The sequence below is a fragment of the Apteryx rowi genome, unplaced genomic scaffold, assembly GCF_003343035.1.
Source record: "Apteryx rowi isolate R43461 unplaced genomic scaffold, aptRow1 scaffold_24, whole genome shotgun sequence".
Taxonomy (NCBI): domain Eukaryota; kingdom Metazoa; phylum Chordata; class Aves; order Apterygiformes; family Apterygidae; genus Apteryx; species Apteryx rowi.
In genome coordinates this window covers 4893515-4908250 of record NW_020448752.1, presented here as the reverse complement: position 1 = coordinate 4908250, position 14736 = coordinate 4893515, and the positions used below count along the sequence as shown (strand labels likewise).

General features: G+C 48.5%; 1 protein-coding gene across 1 annotated transcript; it reads left to right on the top strand.

The window, feature by feature from the left end:
• The first annotated feature begins 1946 nt into the window (after nt 1–1946).
• Nucleotides 1947–9765, top strand: LOC112966325 (adrenodoxin-like). Its single transcript, XM_026066318.1, has 4 exons — nt 1947–2125; nt 8009–8133; nt 8686–8815; nt 9062–9765. The coding sequence occupies exons 1-4, from the start codon at nt 1947–1949 to the stop codon at nt 9180–9182; spliced, it is 555 nt and encodes a 184-aa protein (XP_025922103.1). The 3' UTR covers nt 9183–9765.
• Nucleotides 9766–14736: the final 4971 nt, after the last annotated feature.

The following is a 14736-nucleotide window of genomic DNA, read 5'->3' as shown; positions in this document are numbered from 1 at the left end:
CGCCGCCTTGCGTCGGGACGGTCCTGCTGAGCCTGCCTCAGCAAAACGGGAGCGGGGAGGAATGAAATAGCCCTCTGTCAGCGTTGCTCTCCCAGATGCAACAGGCATAGAGAGAAGCGGGCAGGTGATTTTAGAAACTGGGTTTCCCCTCAAGAAAAAAATTTTTTTTTTTTTAAATCCTTCATGTTATTCCCTGTGATTTTTCTCTCCACTTTTAATCATTTTGGTGGTGTGTTTGAAAGCTTAGACATTTCCCTTTAAAACTTTATTGGACAGAAAACTGAGATTCTCTCCCCTGCCCTCCCCCCCTTTTATGGAAAATACTTGCTTTCCTAATGTCTTTGATGTTTTTCTCAGTTTAACCATCCTCTCCCAACCTGAAAGCTTTGGGTAGAAAATTTTTCAGAGTGAAAAGTCAAAACTTCCCAGTTATCTCCAAAACTGTGGGTTCAGAGGGAGTGTGTGTGTGTGGAGAGAGGAATATTTTCCAGCAAGATCTCATTCTTGCACTGCAATTTCTCTCCCTTGTAGGGGCTGATTGAAGCATCCAGCTCCAAAGGTTATTGCTTATACCGGCTATTAATATCGGCCCCTGCCCTGCTGCTCCCAGGGATGGCCTGCAAGCGCTTCTTGGCAGAAGGCAGCTTTTTTTTGCCATCTCTAGGCATCAAAACAATTGATTAAAACAAGCATCCTATCAAACAGTAAACTGTTAATTTGTTATTGGGGGACAGTTCGGACTCCTGAGATGTGTGCTATTCTTAAACTTCACCAAAAAATGGATTGAAACTGTCTCCTCTGTTGTAGCAATGGAGCCTCCTGCATTAGGAGCGAATTGATTTGCTCTGGAGAGGAGGATAGACTAAATTAGTGTCACTGCTTCTGGGAATAAACTAAGGAGTTTTCTTCTCTGGAAATCTCACTAACATTGAATATCAATTAACATGAAATGAATTATATTTATTTATGCCTCTGTTGCACTTTTCGGCTATCAGATTGGTTAAGCACGATTTCCCCTTGGTGAATCCATGCTGACTTCTCCTGATCACCTTCTTTTCCTCCACATGYTTAGAGATGACGTCCAGGATGAGCTGTTCCATCACCTTTCCAGGAATGGAGGTGAGGCTGACTGGCCTGTAGGACCCAGGAAACTACAGGTCAGTCAGTCTCACCTCCATATCTTCTCTGAATAGCTTCTCTGGAGATATCCAAAACCTGCCCGGACACGATCTTGTGCAATGTGCTCTAGGTGACCCTGCTTGAGCAGGGGGTTGGACTAGATGATCTCCAGAGGTCCCTTCCAACCTCAACCATTCTGTGATTCTGTGAGAAAACTTAACCAATAAACAAACTGTGGCTCGTTCTCTCCACCATCCTGCAAAGTAAGTGAATGTTCCCATTTTACAGCCGGGAACCTGCAGCATCGGGGCTCATGGGAACGGGACTGGACAACCTCCGTGTCAAGAGCAGAACCCAGGCGTCCCGCTCTCACCACGCTACTCTAAGTGCTGCACCCCCCCTCCTGAGGCAGCAGTGTCCAAGCACTCGCTGCCCCCACCACTCTGCTTGTCCAACGCGGAGTTTGCAGTCCCTGTGCAATTAGATGTTACAATGGATATTGTTCCTGAAATTGGCTTTAGGTCTAGCTTAGTCTAGTTTCTAGAGGGGCAATGTGTAGGGAAAAAATGAGGTGAGTCTTGCCAGGGACAGGTTTGTGGAGATGATGCTCATTACCACACTTCTCCCAACTCCTATGGCCCAGTACACCCACGTGGGCTGCGCTGCAGCGAGATCCAGCACGATCCCTCCCTCCGTCCTTCCCTCCCTCCCTCCACCCCTGGGAGGTTGTCCTCGATTTTTTTTTTCCCCTCAGCTGTACTTATAACTCTGACTCTGGCCGGCCTTGCAAAGACAACCCAGGAGGCACGAAGCAAGACTTAGCTGGCATGATAGCTCAGGGCATCTCGGGGCTCATGCGACCCTTGCTAAATGGACTGAATGTGAGCAGAACTCGCTTTATTTATCCCCGCAGGGTGGCTGAGCAGAATCACACGCTGGCTAAGCAGAGGTCAGAAAGAGGCTTCAGCTCCTCAAAAAGGCTCCAGGATGCTCCCGGGGGATCGAGGTGAGTAAAAAGCTGAACTCCGCCTCACCACGTCTGGAAGGGCCTTTTCAGGAAGGACGGTCACCCACCTCTGCCTTGCCCTGCGGAAGCAGGAGGAGAGGGCCAGGTGCAGGACCTGAGCTGTCAGGAGGCGGTGGATGGGGCAGAGCAGGATCAGCAGCTGCGAAGGGCAAGGAGGAAGGCGATGGGAGCTGGTCTGTGAGGGGAGCAAGGAGGCCATGGGCAGGGGAGCACGAAGATGACTGCGCAGCACGTGAGCCCATGGCCTGGAGGGGCCCAGTCACCTGCCTGCGAGGGATGGGATGGCTGGCAAGGCCCGCCAGTCAGCTGGGCCGATGATCCGCTGTGTTCCTGCTGTGGGGAAGGGCTCAGCTGGATGGCCGTTGGGCCAGTCTGGGGACGGCACAGGTTTCTGCAGGTTTCACGTCCCCGCTGCTGTGAAGGCAGAGCAGGGAGCCAATGTGGCCAGCAGCCCCAGGGAGAAAAATCCCCTCTTTAATTCACAAGAAGCTGCGCTGCAAGCTCCCCCGCCTGCCGGCACACCCTGCCTGCCAGGGAGAGGGAAAAGGTGGCTCCGGGGCTCTGCCTCGGGGTGCGGGCTGCACCTCCAGGAGGGAGGTGCTGGGGGCTGCAGCTGTGTCCCACCCGGCTCCTGTGACCTGTGCTGGGCTTGGCTGAGGCGGCTAGCTGGGAACGGGATGCACGGTTTGCCGTAGCGGGTGGGTTTGTGATTTGGACTCTGTTGTGGAAATTGGCCAGAAACTTAGGTTAGAAATGCCTTTAAGTGCATTTGGGCCCTGCCAGGGTGGAGGACTCCAGGTGGTCACGTGAAAGGGCCTGGGAGGGTGCTCTTATAGGAGAGAGCAGGTCAAGCTGCATGACCTACAAGTTTCTGTTCCTGGACCCTGTTAAACCATGTCCTCGACGGTATGGTAGGTTTGGAGAAACTATGACTATACCCTCCTCCTTGATTTTGTTTTCCTGAGCCTGAACTGCGCCTGGGCAGAGCTTCACCCAGGAGGCCAAGAGAGCCAGACTGCACGAGCGCAAACGCTGGCGGTGGCCCACCGGGCAGGGCTGAAGCGGGGGGCACAGCGGAGGCCCCTACTTAGCTGACATCGTCCCATGCCCCTCCGTGCTGAGCCTGACCCTCACGTATCCGAGTTATTTGGGACACTAAAGCACGTCAAACTAAGCCCCTGGTCTGTACACGAGCTCAGTTTAAGGGCTGACCTCATATCCACTGCCTTTAGCTATCCTTCAGCATGGGGTTATCTGTTCAGCTGTTAAAAAGCCTCCTCTTTTACCATAGATGGCTCCTATGATTTCCTGAGTTTCTTCCCTATGCTTCAGAGGCTTTCGCTGATATATTCTGCCGCAAGTCTTTGGACTGTTTGCAAGCCTAAGCTAAGCCTCACCTCCTTACCTCAGAGTCGTAGGTGGCTGTTAAAACATGGTGACCCAGACGCAGCCTGTGGCTCTGGTTTTGAACGCACCGGGAGCTGGGGGCCTGGGAAGGTACAGTAGGAAACTGCTCACACCTGGTTCCCCTGAACACGTGCTCCTGCCCTCTGATGGAGACAGGGTGGTGGGCAGGCTGGGCCTTTGGTGCGACCCGCAGCGGCATGCCGTAACGCTCAGCACAGCAGCCGATGGATGGGGGTAAAGWGTCCAACCCGACTTCTGTACAGACACAGGTCCTCCAAGGAGCAGGCTGTGCTCCACTCAGCTGAGTAAATATGCCAGAGTGGGTGGCATGAAAGTGAGGAGCAAAGGAGTGTGGACTATCAAACGGAATTTCATTAGCATCAAATGCATTTAAAAACAGAATAGGAACTGGATGGAGGCAAAAAGCCCGGTTCTGTGTAGTCATTATAGGATTTTCTGGATGCGGGTAGGGTTAGACTCTGGCGAATTTGCTCATGGTGACAGTATAATCCCTAGGGAACTGCACAGAAACATTGTGGAGGTGAGTGGAGAGAGGGGGGGATGGTGCTGCGATACCTGCAGGGAAGGAGGAGGCTGACGGGGAGGCTGCTGACACAGAGACTGTCCATTTGTATTTCTGTAGCAGGCACTGCAGAAACAAGATCCACCACAGCTCTCCCCACCAGTCTTTCCTCTGTCTGGTCCTTAGGGATTATTTGGAAGGAGACTGCATTTCTCTGCGCAAAATAAAGGGAATTAGTAGATCTACCAAATACGATCCGGGTCAAACTGTAGTCTGCTAGTGGAGATTATGGTGTGTCAAGAAAAAGAGCCCAGCCAACAGCACAGAAAACACAATAGACCATTTTGCTATCTGACCTTAGAGAAAAGTTATACTGATAAGCCTGTTTAATGGGATTTATGAAGAGCTGTTATCAATTGGTTTCCTTTCTAATTGGTTTGCTGCTGATGAAGTTATCTCTGCCAGTACTTGTAGGCACCTCGCTGTTTCATATGTCCTTGGAAAGTATCTTTTAGGCAAAAACATTGAGAGGGAGAAGAGCAACCTTCCTGAAACCCCCTTCACTAGCTCCCTGTGTCACAGAAAGGTTGGGATTTTTAGAAGGGACTAATCAGTTGGTATGCATTGAGTTTGTGGGGCTGAGCTTGTCACGTGAAATTAAGATCTTTCCGAAGTAAGATCTTTTCGAGTAATCATCCTCTGACATTAATGCATTACAAAATCATTCAGCCTAAACGTCTCAAAATTGCTGAGATTTTAATTTTGCTTTGTTTTAAAAAGCTTTGTTCAAAATTCTTTTTTTTAACAAAATGTGAAAGTAATTTTTCCGTAGTTTCAAAAATACTGATGAGCAAATCAACTTTGAATAAAACCAAAAAGCAAATAGAAAACAAAAAGCATGGATTTGCTTTCCAGGCGCTCCTGCAGCCTTGGGATCCCAAGGCGGGAGGCCTCTAGAGAGGACACGAGCGTGGCACCGATTCGGGGGGTACAGAGACAACTAGGCCACGCGCTAGCGGGTCTGCGGGAGGTGCCTGACTGGGACAGTGAAAACGGGGAGTACGCGGGCTGGGTTTATGCCGCCAGCAGAGGCACCTGTAAAGAACACAGACAGCTTAGGTTTCCCCTGCAGACAGCAGAGAAGCTACTTAGCAGTGCTTTCTATGTAACGGACTTGGAGCGCCTGGCATCATCCCCGCTCTCTCGAGGGTGAAGTGCTGCACGCAGGCTTCTCCGAAGGCAYGCGGCAATAGCATCTGTGCGTCCTTGTATCTAACCTAATACCCTGCGTGCCATCTCAGGCTGCAGCTCCGCTGTTTCAGGACTTGTTTCACCTGCGATAGCAGCTGAAGCAGGGCTATGTCTGTGAGAAACCGTGGGACTGGATTCCCTGAGCGTCCATGGGAGCCCTGTGCGGAGATCCTCCTGGTCCTGATGATGGCCGAATTTCTGGGGGCCTCGGGCACAACGTTGAGTCCTGCTCCCTGTGCTTGCAGGCGGCTGCCTTGTACAATCCTCTTGAATTGCTTATTTACAGAGAAATGTCTGTGGGTCTCACCATGAGGGAAACCGAAATGTCTTGGAAGATGCTCTTTGGCAGAGTGTGCTTTGTGAAATGGGGTGGTCCGCTTGGACCTGTGCGACTGTGGTGTGCTCTTTGCATGCCACGTGTGGGAAGCTGCTCCCTCTGCAGCATGGTCTTGCTGCTGACTTCACAGCTGTTCCCATAACCAGGGGACCGTGCTGTAGAGAAATGGTCCAGGCATTGTTTTCTGACTGAAGCTTCCTGGAAAACAGGAAGCTGGCCGCCACGTGTGAAGGTACAGCCGCTGCTCTGGTTCACTGCTGCTGGCTGAATCAAGCCATAGCCGAAAAAAAAAAAAAGATCAGAGAAGGCAAAAATACTGTTTAAATCTTCTCTCCGCTTCCAAGTGTAGATGGAACATAGGGATCGGCTTTTCAACAGATGATAATTATTTGGAAATTTCTGGTCATGAAGGCTTGCTGGTGAAATAAGACAAAGCTTCAAAAAAATAGCATCCTTAGTCACTTAGAGATGTACAGCAATTATGATTTTGTCAGAATGCAAATGTGATCAGATCTAGATGGTGATTCTGACTTCTGGGAAGAGGGATGAACAGACTGGCAAACTTTAAAGCAGGAAACATTTTTGCTTCTTTCTCCATCATATTTTTACAGATTTTTTTTTCTCCCCCCCTGTCTCCTATTCACCTGGATACATCCCATGTGCCCCAGCTTTGGCTCTTGTGAGTTTAGAGAGGTAAAGGAAGTTTCTTAAACTTGATCCTTATGTACTTTTGTGCTCAACATTAAAAGGAAATCAGTAGAGATTGCCACATGCTTCATATACATCCGCCACATAGCAGAGAGGGACGAGCAGTTAGTTAGGATAAGGCCTTTCAGCTGCTGCTTTTGCTGTCCCAGGGACAATTCATGTTTAGCCAATTCCTCCTCCCAGGCCCTGTGACTTTCCAAGCAAGCGCCTGGCATGGAGGAGGGTAGACGTGATCGTGTGGGCACTGCTCCTCTGCCGGAGTGGGGAAAGGTCAGAGGGTTTGCTGTAATTGTGACTCTGGCTGTGACAGTTTATATTCAGAAAGTGTGTTGCAAATATTTTTCAAGAAGTCAGCAGATAATATTAGAAATTCTCAGAACCTCCAAGTCACTCTCGCTATGTATTTCTCTGGCCCTGGGGCTTCCAGGAATATGGCATTAACAGTCTTTTTATACCCTGCAGAAGAATGCTTTCATTGCAAGAAGCGGGTGCTGCTTCATTCAGCCTTGTGTAATTGGGAAAAGAGGGGATTGTGAACTTGGCCAGTTCTCACTGCGAAACACATTCTATTTTCAAGGCTGTGGATCTTTCTTCTTATGCCAGAAATGACAACAGCAAGGCCACGGGGCAGCACCAACGCTTCCAGTGCTCAGGAGCTTATCAGGGCTGTGAGAGATGGGGATGGCTCTTTCTAGAGAAGCGGGAGAGCTGTCTGCATTGTTGGATTTACAAGAAAGGATGAACCCAGCCTCCATGACCTGGAGAAAGTCCTGGGCTTTGAGACAGTGGGCAAATGGGCAGTGCCACATTGAGAGGTTCTGGGCAAAATGCTTTCTGCATTCAGGGTGCTTCCCTGTGTCAACACCACCAGTGGGATTTGGGTATCTGGGACCTGCTGCTTCTAAGTGACCACTTGGTAYGTACACTAAGGGAGGTCACTCTTTGGTTGCTTAGTGCTTCCCATAGCAAATAAATCAAAGGGCCTCAGAATATGCCTTCTTGGTGAGAAATCCCTGACATATTGCTCTTCATGGTGGGCATCTTGTCCATGTTGGTGGAGAGGGCCTGGTCTGGAGGAGATGAAGTGGATGCTGTGTATCCTCGATTTTGTAGATGTGGTTTCCACAAAGCAGCAATGAGAGATGCTGATGGCCTTGTTCTGTAGCTCATTACCAGATTAAATCCCTTAGGCTGTCAATATAACCAGCAATTTCTCTTGAGCAAGGATCATGTAATCTCGGAAGAGTTTCTTCAGAGGTGTTGCCTCACAAGCTGGGACTGAGTGTGTCTCTTATCACAGCAAGGCTCCCAGTGATTGAGGACAGGGAAGGTGTGAACATTTCATGATAGAGAAGAGTGGAAAAGGAGCAGTCAACAAATAATCCTCTTGGGAAGGGAGGAGGACAGAAAAATGTGAATGACAAAAACCTGCCTGCAAACGCTCCCACCACCAGCCGGGGCAAGCAGAGGCAGCAGTTGCAGAGCTTCTGCACTTGTCTACTCATAGCCAAACACTCATTCCAAGAAAAGTTTCATAAAGGGGGAAATGTTTTGGGTCAGTTCGGATTTGAACAGCTCTAGTTTGCTCATCTCCTCTGAGAACTGATACCTGAATCTTTGGAAACTTGTCTTACAGCTCTACAGACCAGGTGATGGTGCATTTTATAAACCAGGATGGAGAGAAACTCACCGCTATAGCCAAAGAAGGAGAGACTTTGCTGGAAGTGGTTGTCAATCAAAACTTGGCCATTGACGGATTTGGTAGGTGTTACACAAGGGTATGTGGTCTTTTGGGTTGTGTGTGCTGAGTGACCAGTAGGTACCTGGGAACACTGCAAGTATACACATGCTGCTGTGTTCTGGTGACCACAGAGCGTAGGGAGGATGCAAATACTTCACTTTCTGATCTGGTCATCAGCACTTTTGCTCTTCAGTCAGCTTTCCTTGACTTGCTGAACTTGTAGCCCTTAGCTGATCTACTTGCTGGCAAGTTTCTCTTCCTCAACAAATCCTTGCTGAGCTGGCTTACCACACTGACCTAGCAGTGTGACTGCCACTCCATCACTGCTGGGACTCCAGTGGCCTGTGTCAATACTTTTATTTGGTCAGAGTTGAAGTACTAAATTGAAAGGTGATTGGGATCCTCATGGAGAGGAAGCAGGCTGAAGTCCGTATCCATCTATTGTGTCTTCTGAAGTCTTTTCCAACATGCTGTTTATCTGTCAGACAAGCTATTTGCTCACTTCCCAAAGATGATCTCCCTCACCTTCTTGTTTTCTCTGATGTGCTGTTACCCACTTACTTCTCCTCCAGGTGCATGTGAAGGGACATTAGCCTGCTCCACCTGTCACCTAATTTTTGAGAGGGACATCTTCCAAAAGCTGGATGCCATCTCAGATGAAGAGATGGACATGCTGGACTTGGCTTATGGACTCACTGAGACGTAAGTGCTCCTGCTGATTGTGGTAGATACTCAAAGCCTCTGAGATGATAGATTTAGGAGAGAACAGGAGTTATTCGTATTATAATTGTGCCTTTAGGATGGCTTGGTTTTGGGACACAGCCTCTTACCTTTAATAGGAGCATTAGGGAAAACCCAGACTGGATCAGACATTGCCAGGGTGAGTGGGGAATTTCTGCCTTTTCTGTGGGAATGGATGAACCTCACTTAATGTTGTTTTCTTCTCAGATCTCGCCTTGGCTGCCAGGTGTGCATTAAGAAGTCGATGGATGGTCTGACAGTGCAGGTCCCAACGGAGGTATCTGACGTCAGGAGGCAGCTGGAAGTCGGGAAACAAAGCAAACAGTAACCAGAAACAAATCCTGCACAACCCACTCCCTTCTTTTCGGTGCGGTGGTGGCACTTTGCTTTTGGTTAGCTCCAGCTTTGTGCCTAGCTTGCAGTAGACAATGGAGGTCTGATTCAGCATGTGTGACTGTTCAGCAAATCTCTTATTTAAACAAGCTTAATATTAGGGTCTTCAGTACATGCTTTAAGTTAAGTAAGTGCTTAAGTGCTCTGCTGAATGCAATTGGACTAAAGCATATGGCTTTACATTTTCCTGGGTGGGTGACAGTAAACATCTGTGCTGTGTGTGATTCACTCTCTCCCTTTAAAATTAAGGATGTGCTATTCTAAGTAATTGCTGGGAATTTTGCTGGGCTTGGCTATTCAGCTGCAGAGAGATTTTTTTTTTCCCCCCAATTTAAGGTGTGGGAAGAGGTGGCTGTCCCAAATACGTGACTGTGTATCAGCACTGGCTTGATGACATAGGCTTAGTTTGGGCAGCAAGAATATACTGATAACCATTTAAAAGCTGATGTTTCCTGTAGGAGGGAACCACTTTCCATGAATGTGAGATATTATGTCACTGAATTATGTGCCATGATTTGCTATTGTCTCCAAATCTCAAATTTTCTCATTTCTGTAGTACCATCTATGTCTAATAAAATTCTAATAATCAGGTTTTTAGACCTATGAGATGCACTTTCTTGGCAACATAGGCCTGGTTACAATAGGAGGAGAGTGATGTAATTTTATGTATAATATTCTGTTGCCCTAGTTTACCTGACTCATTTTTTTTTTCCCCTGTGCTTGAGTGAATATTTCAAACGTCATCTGAGTCATATAGAGAACCTATGGTCTGTAAACAAGTTTCCAAACCGGATCCTGCACGGAAAACTTTCAGAGCAGTGTAGATCTAGTTATAACCCACGCTCGGGGTGGGGATGCCCTGAGGGACTGCAGGCCAGGATGGACCCACGCTTTTTTACATTTTTACATTTTTAACATTAGTACATTAAACAGATGGCATTTAAAAAGTTCACTGAGACACTAAGCATCCTGGTGCAAAGTGGAAAGGACCTTTTAAAAATCAGGATCCATCCAATTATGTTAAACGATTTTGTCTGGGACCAGCTCGTAGCTCTGGCTTCTTCTGGAGTTTTCCCCCCGTACCGTCTAGATTTGAAATATGTTTGTGTTGGGCTTGGAAGCCAGGATCCACCTGACAAAATTCAGCAAAGCCAGATCGCCTCCAGGCTCACAGATCTCTAGTCACTAGCATTAAATACCAGCACTGCTGAGCCAGACTTCCCCAAACGCCACGGGCCAAGGAACAGCAGTTCCTGAGGGCTTCGGTTAGACACGAGGTGGAGCTCTCTGCCCATCAGCAGCTCCTTGAACACAGAGCAGGCAGAAAGGAAGGGGATGCGACCTGAACTTGAATTTCCTTGCATTCATGATTCAGCCTCCTTCTGTCTAACTTGCCCCATGTTTACTATAATAAAGCAAAARGAATAAAATGAGGATTTGGGATTTACCGTAGGCTGCAGAAGGGGTAAATAAGAGCAGTAAATCCACCAGCTTCAGTGCTTCTTCATGTCTCTCCCCACTCCTCACGCTGCCAAAATTCTCTTGCAAAGCAGGGATCAGCCAGGGCTCTGCAGTGCCACTCTCAGCCCTCTCCTGCTCCTGAGGTCAAACCTGGACCACAGGCTGCTGCTGAAAGATGTCAGTTCTTTGCATGCAGGCATGAAGGCATGTCCTGGTGGGATGACAAGTGGGGTAACAGCTGTGGCTGAAAGGCTTGTGTGACTGTCACATTCTTCCTCAGAGAATGGCTGCTTTTCAAAGATAAGTTCCTAGGGTGAGCTGTTTCCTTTGATACCCAGGTAGCAAAAATAGCCTGCACCACTCTGTGGCAGGTCCGTCCCGCCAGGTGACATGAGGTAGCAGAGGAGGCTGCACAAAATTGCTACTTGCAGAGGGCAGGGGGGATCCTTTCTGAGTACATCATGGCTCTCCTGACTCTGCTGGGCAGTCAGAAATGAGGTTAAGACAGTAGCAATAAATAAATATCGCTGCCCCTGAGCATGTCCATCATGGTTTCTGTCAGCCTGCAGGATAAGGGAGCAAAGCACACACAGGCAGAAGCAAGAAGGGGCTGCAGTACATGAATCATTGCTGCCTCAAAGCAAATGAGCTGGGCTTGGCTGGGCTTGATCTATACTGGGAGCAGGTCAAGAAGGCTCCTTGCTTCTGGCAGGGCAACCACTCAGCATGTCTTCCTCAGTGACTGTGTCCGGCCAGGCACCAGGTTGGGCTTTCAGTATGTGTCAGGCCAACTTGGACTAAATCTCTCCTTTTCATCCGGAAAAGGGCAGAGAGAGGGGAAACCCATTTGTGTCTAAGTTTGAGGGCTGTACGTTAATGGAAAACATGGCCTTTCTGGAGCAGAAAGCCGAGTGCCTGCATGTTTGGTATCCTTTGTTCTGAGCAAACTGGCTGCTGTGGAGCTTTTTAAAGATTGCTTGGTGACTCTTCTGTCTGCTCCCTCTCTCAGAGCAGTATGTCTCACTTGGGTGTTTGAGACTGGTGTGGGCCTTTGGTACCAGTGGAATATAGCATGCAACGGAAAAAAATGGCATCAAGCAGATACCTAAGGTGTCATGGATCAGCTTTTCAGCAGGTGTAGATCAGTGGCAGGGACTGTGAGCTCTGAGGATGGCATCTGCTCCTGCCGAGGAAAGGGGCCCTTATTAGAAGGTTTTGTAATTGTGTTCCTTGGACTTCCCAGGAGAGTTGGTCCAGAGACCCCACCACGTGACAGAAGATGAATCAAATATATATTTACTGGGAAGGCAAAGCTAAGTGCGATTTGCTGTGGGAGTGCTGGTGAGCTTCAGCACCCCCCCGGCCCACTGCTGGGTGTCTCTTATCAGGGACTGACAGGAGAGCGGGGTGCTTGCACATGAATTAATGCAAAATTCATATTTTGGGCCTCTCCAGCTGCCAGTTTATACTTGTGGTCTTGAGTTTCTTGAGATTAAAAGCAGCAGTTTGGAGTTATYGTCTCAGCAGAAGCCAGGAGCTCTGGGATGTTTGTGTCTTTATGGCACAGTTTCTTGCAGACTGCAGCCAGGATTTGGGGGTATAGAGGCAAGGCATTATATTGATGCACTTACTTGCCCCTCARCTAGACTTGGAGAGTGCTGGATGGTGACACAGCTCACAGGATTCCTTGATCTATCCCTAAGAAAGTTATGAATAGTTTACTACATGCATGCTGATAGCTTGGAGGCAAGGGGAACACTTCTGCTAACTTATTAGATGTAGGATTGGGTGCATAAATGTGGGGAACATCTTGGTCTACAGTGAGCTAGACCTTCAGAGTTGCATTATTGCCAGGGCTCATGGAAAAGGAGCGCAGCAGCTCTCAGCACCTAAGCCCTGAGGTGGCAGATAAGATTTCTGTGTCCCTGTGAAGGCCAAGTCCCCCTCTGTCTTGTGCAGCACCCTGGCTCTGGCACTCCAGACCATTAGTGACAACTAGAAAGGATATACTTGCATGTGAGATCAGCCTGTGTCTGCTGGTTTTCGGGTGCTGTGGGGTTATTTAAACCAGCACCTTTGGAGAGTTAGTGCCAGCCAGTGCCGCTACCCACCAGTCATCTGTGGTGCGGGGAGCAGGCAGGCATAGATGGTAACAGGGTGCTTTGGCTAGAGGTAGCGCCAGCTGGTGCAAAAGAGTCACACACACMCCCCACCCCCCATCAGCATGTTGTCCACGTCCCCAGGTCAAAAGTGCTGCCCTGTGGCTTTTGTAGTGACCACAGACGTCTTGACCTTAGCAAGCTGGAAATCCACTGAAACCAGGCACAGGTTAAGCTGGATGGGGGCTTTGTGACTGAGCCAAATGTGCTTGCGGAGGATGCTGCCAGGCCCCTTTGCTAGATGGCTGCAGCTCCCTGGAGCAACGCCTGGAGRCTGGCAGTGGAAGGACTGTGCTGCCTGTAGTAAGTTTTCATCCAAGACCCCAAGCAAGGTGTCTCTCGTTGTGGTCGGCCACAGCTGTGAGGCAGCAAGTGCTTGCTGTTTGGGAGACCTGGCAGCTGGTGTTCGTTTTTTTTCCCCCTCATGTTTTAAGAACCATCTCAGATATTTCTGACTTGTTGAGAGCAGATGAAGGTCTCTTCAAGCCCATCTTAGTTGTGCTACGTGATGAGCTGAACCTGCCCTAGTCAGAAGAAAAGCTGCTAATCTTGGTGAGTGCAAAGTTTCTGGCTCTGTCAACCTTACTGGTAGCATTTAGCACTGGGCCGAGGCCACAGCTTGTCTCTGAGACTCAGCTGCAGCATATCATCAGTCCAAACCTTTCTAAAATAGTGTTGTTAAAACATTGAACATGAAACACCAATGGGTACGAAGACGCCCTTTTCCTTGTTGAAATAAGTTGTCTTCATCCCACTGGTGATTAGTTTCTTGATGCCAAAGTGAAGCCCTCCTAGCAAAGGCTAAAGACAGTATCATCAATCACATGCACATGAAGCTTGGCAAAAACCTTGGTGAAGAAGCTACGCACTTTCTTGCTGCTGAGGTAGCTGCTTTATTTAATCTATAACTTACTCGACCTCCCTGGACACCGGGCTGGCACTGAAGTATTTCAGTCTGTGTGAAGTAGCAAACATGGGCAGCATAGACAAGTTGGTGCATGCAGGGCTGCCTCTGCCATGCTGCAATATGCCCAGGACCAGGTGTTTGTGTTAATCTTTTCTGAGAAATTTTGGGGGAGTTTTTTTTTTTTTTTTTAATGAAGAAAAAGTATTAATAAAGAGCTAGGTTAGAGCAACTSTCCAAGGAAATGGGCCCTTATTAGGCAGACTAGGCTGAGAGGAAAAAAAATTGTTTTGCTGCCCCCCCCCCCCAATATTTCTTTAAATGGGTCTCTTTCTAAATTGCTCTTAATTCTTTCGTGACACAAACTGGGAGCTCTTACTCTGCATTTGGTCCAGGTCCTTCTTGTTTGAACTGAGACCAGCCCAGCCATTGAGTCAGTTTACAGTCCTTTAGCATGTTTAGAGTACAGATTAATTTCTCTTCCAAGTACAAATAGACTTTTCTCATAATATTTACTGCAGTTTCTCCTTCCTGGAAAGACACAAATAAGAGTAATGGCTGAAGATGACTCATTTTACAGCAGCTCCTAAAAATCCTGTCAGATTTGGTTTGCCTACCATGTCTAGACCTGGACCCCGGAGTCAGGAGCTTTGCAGTTCCCGGCGTGTGGGTATCACCACGATCCTCAGCTGCAAGCTGCAAACTGGGCTCTGGGACCTGAGCTTCAGCTGGGCATTTCAGCCGCAATCTGCAGCACCTGGCTGCAGCATGCCGGGCGAACATCTTCCATAACCCTGCAGCTCACCTTAAAGCAGCATATTGTTTCAGGGAGTTCTTCTTTTCGAAGATTTCCAGCCAGGCAGCTATCCTGCAGCCCCAAGGCATCCATGGGTGGGGTCTTGCCCTCAGTCTTCAGCAACAGAAAAACAAAAAACCCTCCTTGCTTGCAGGGTTATCAGGGCAGG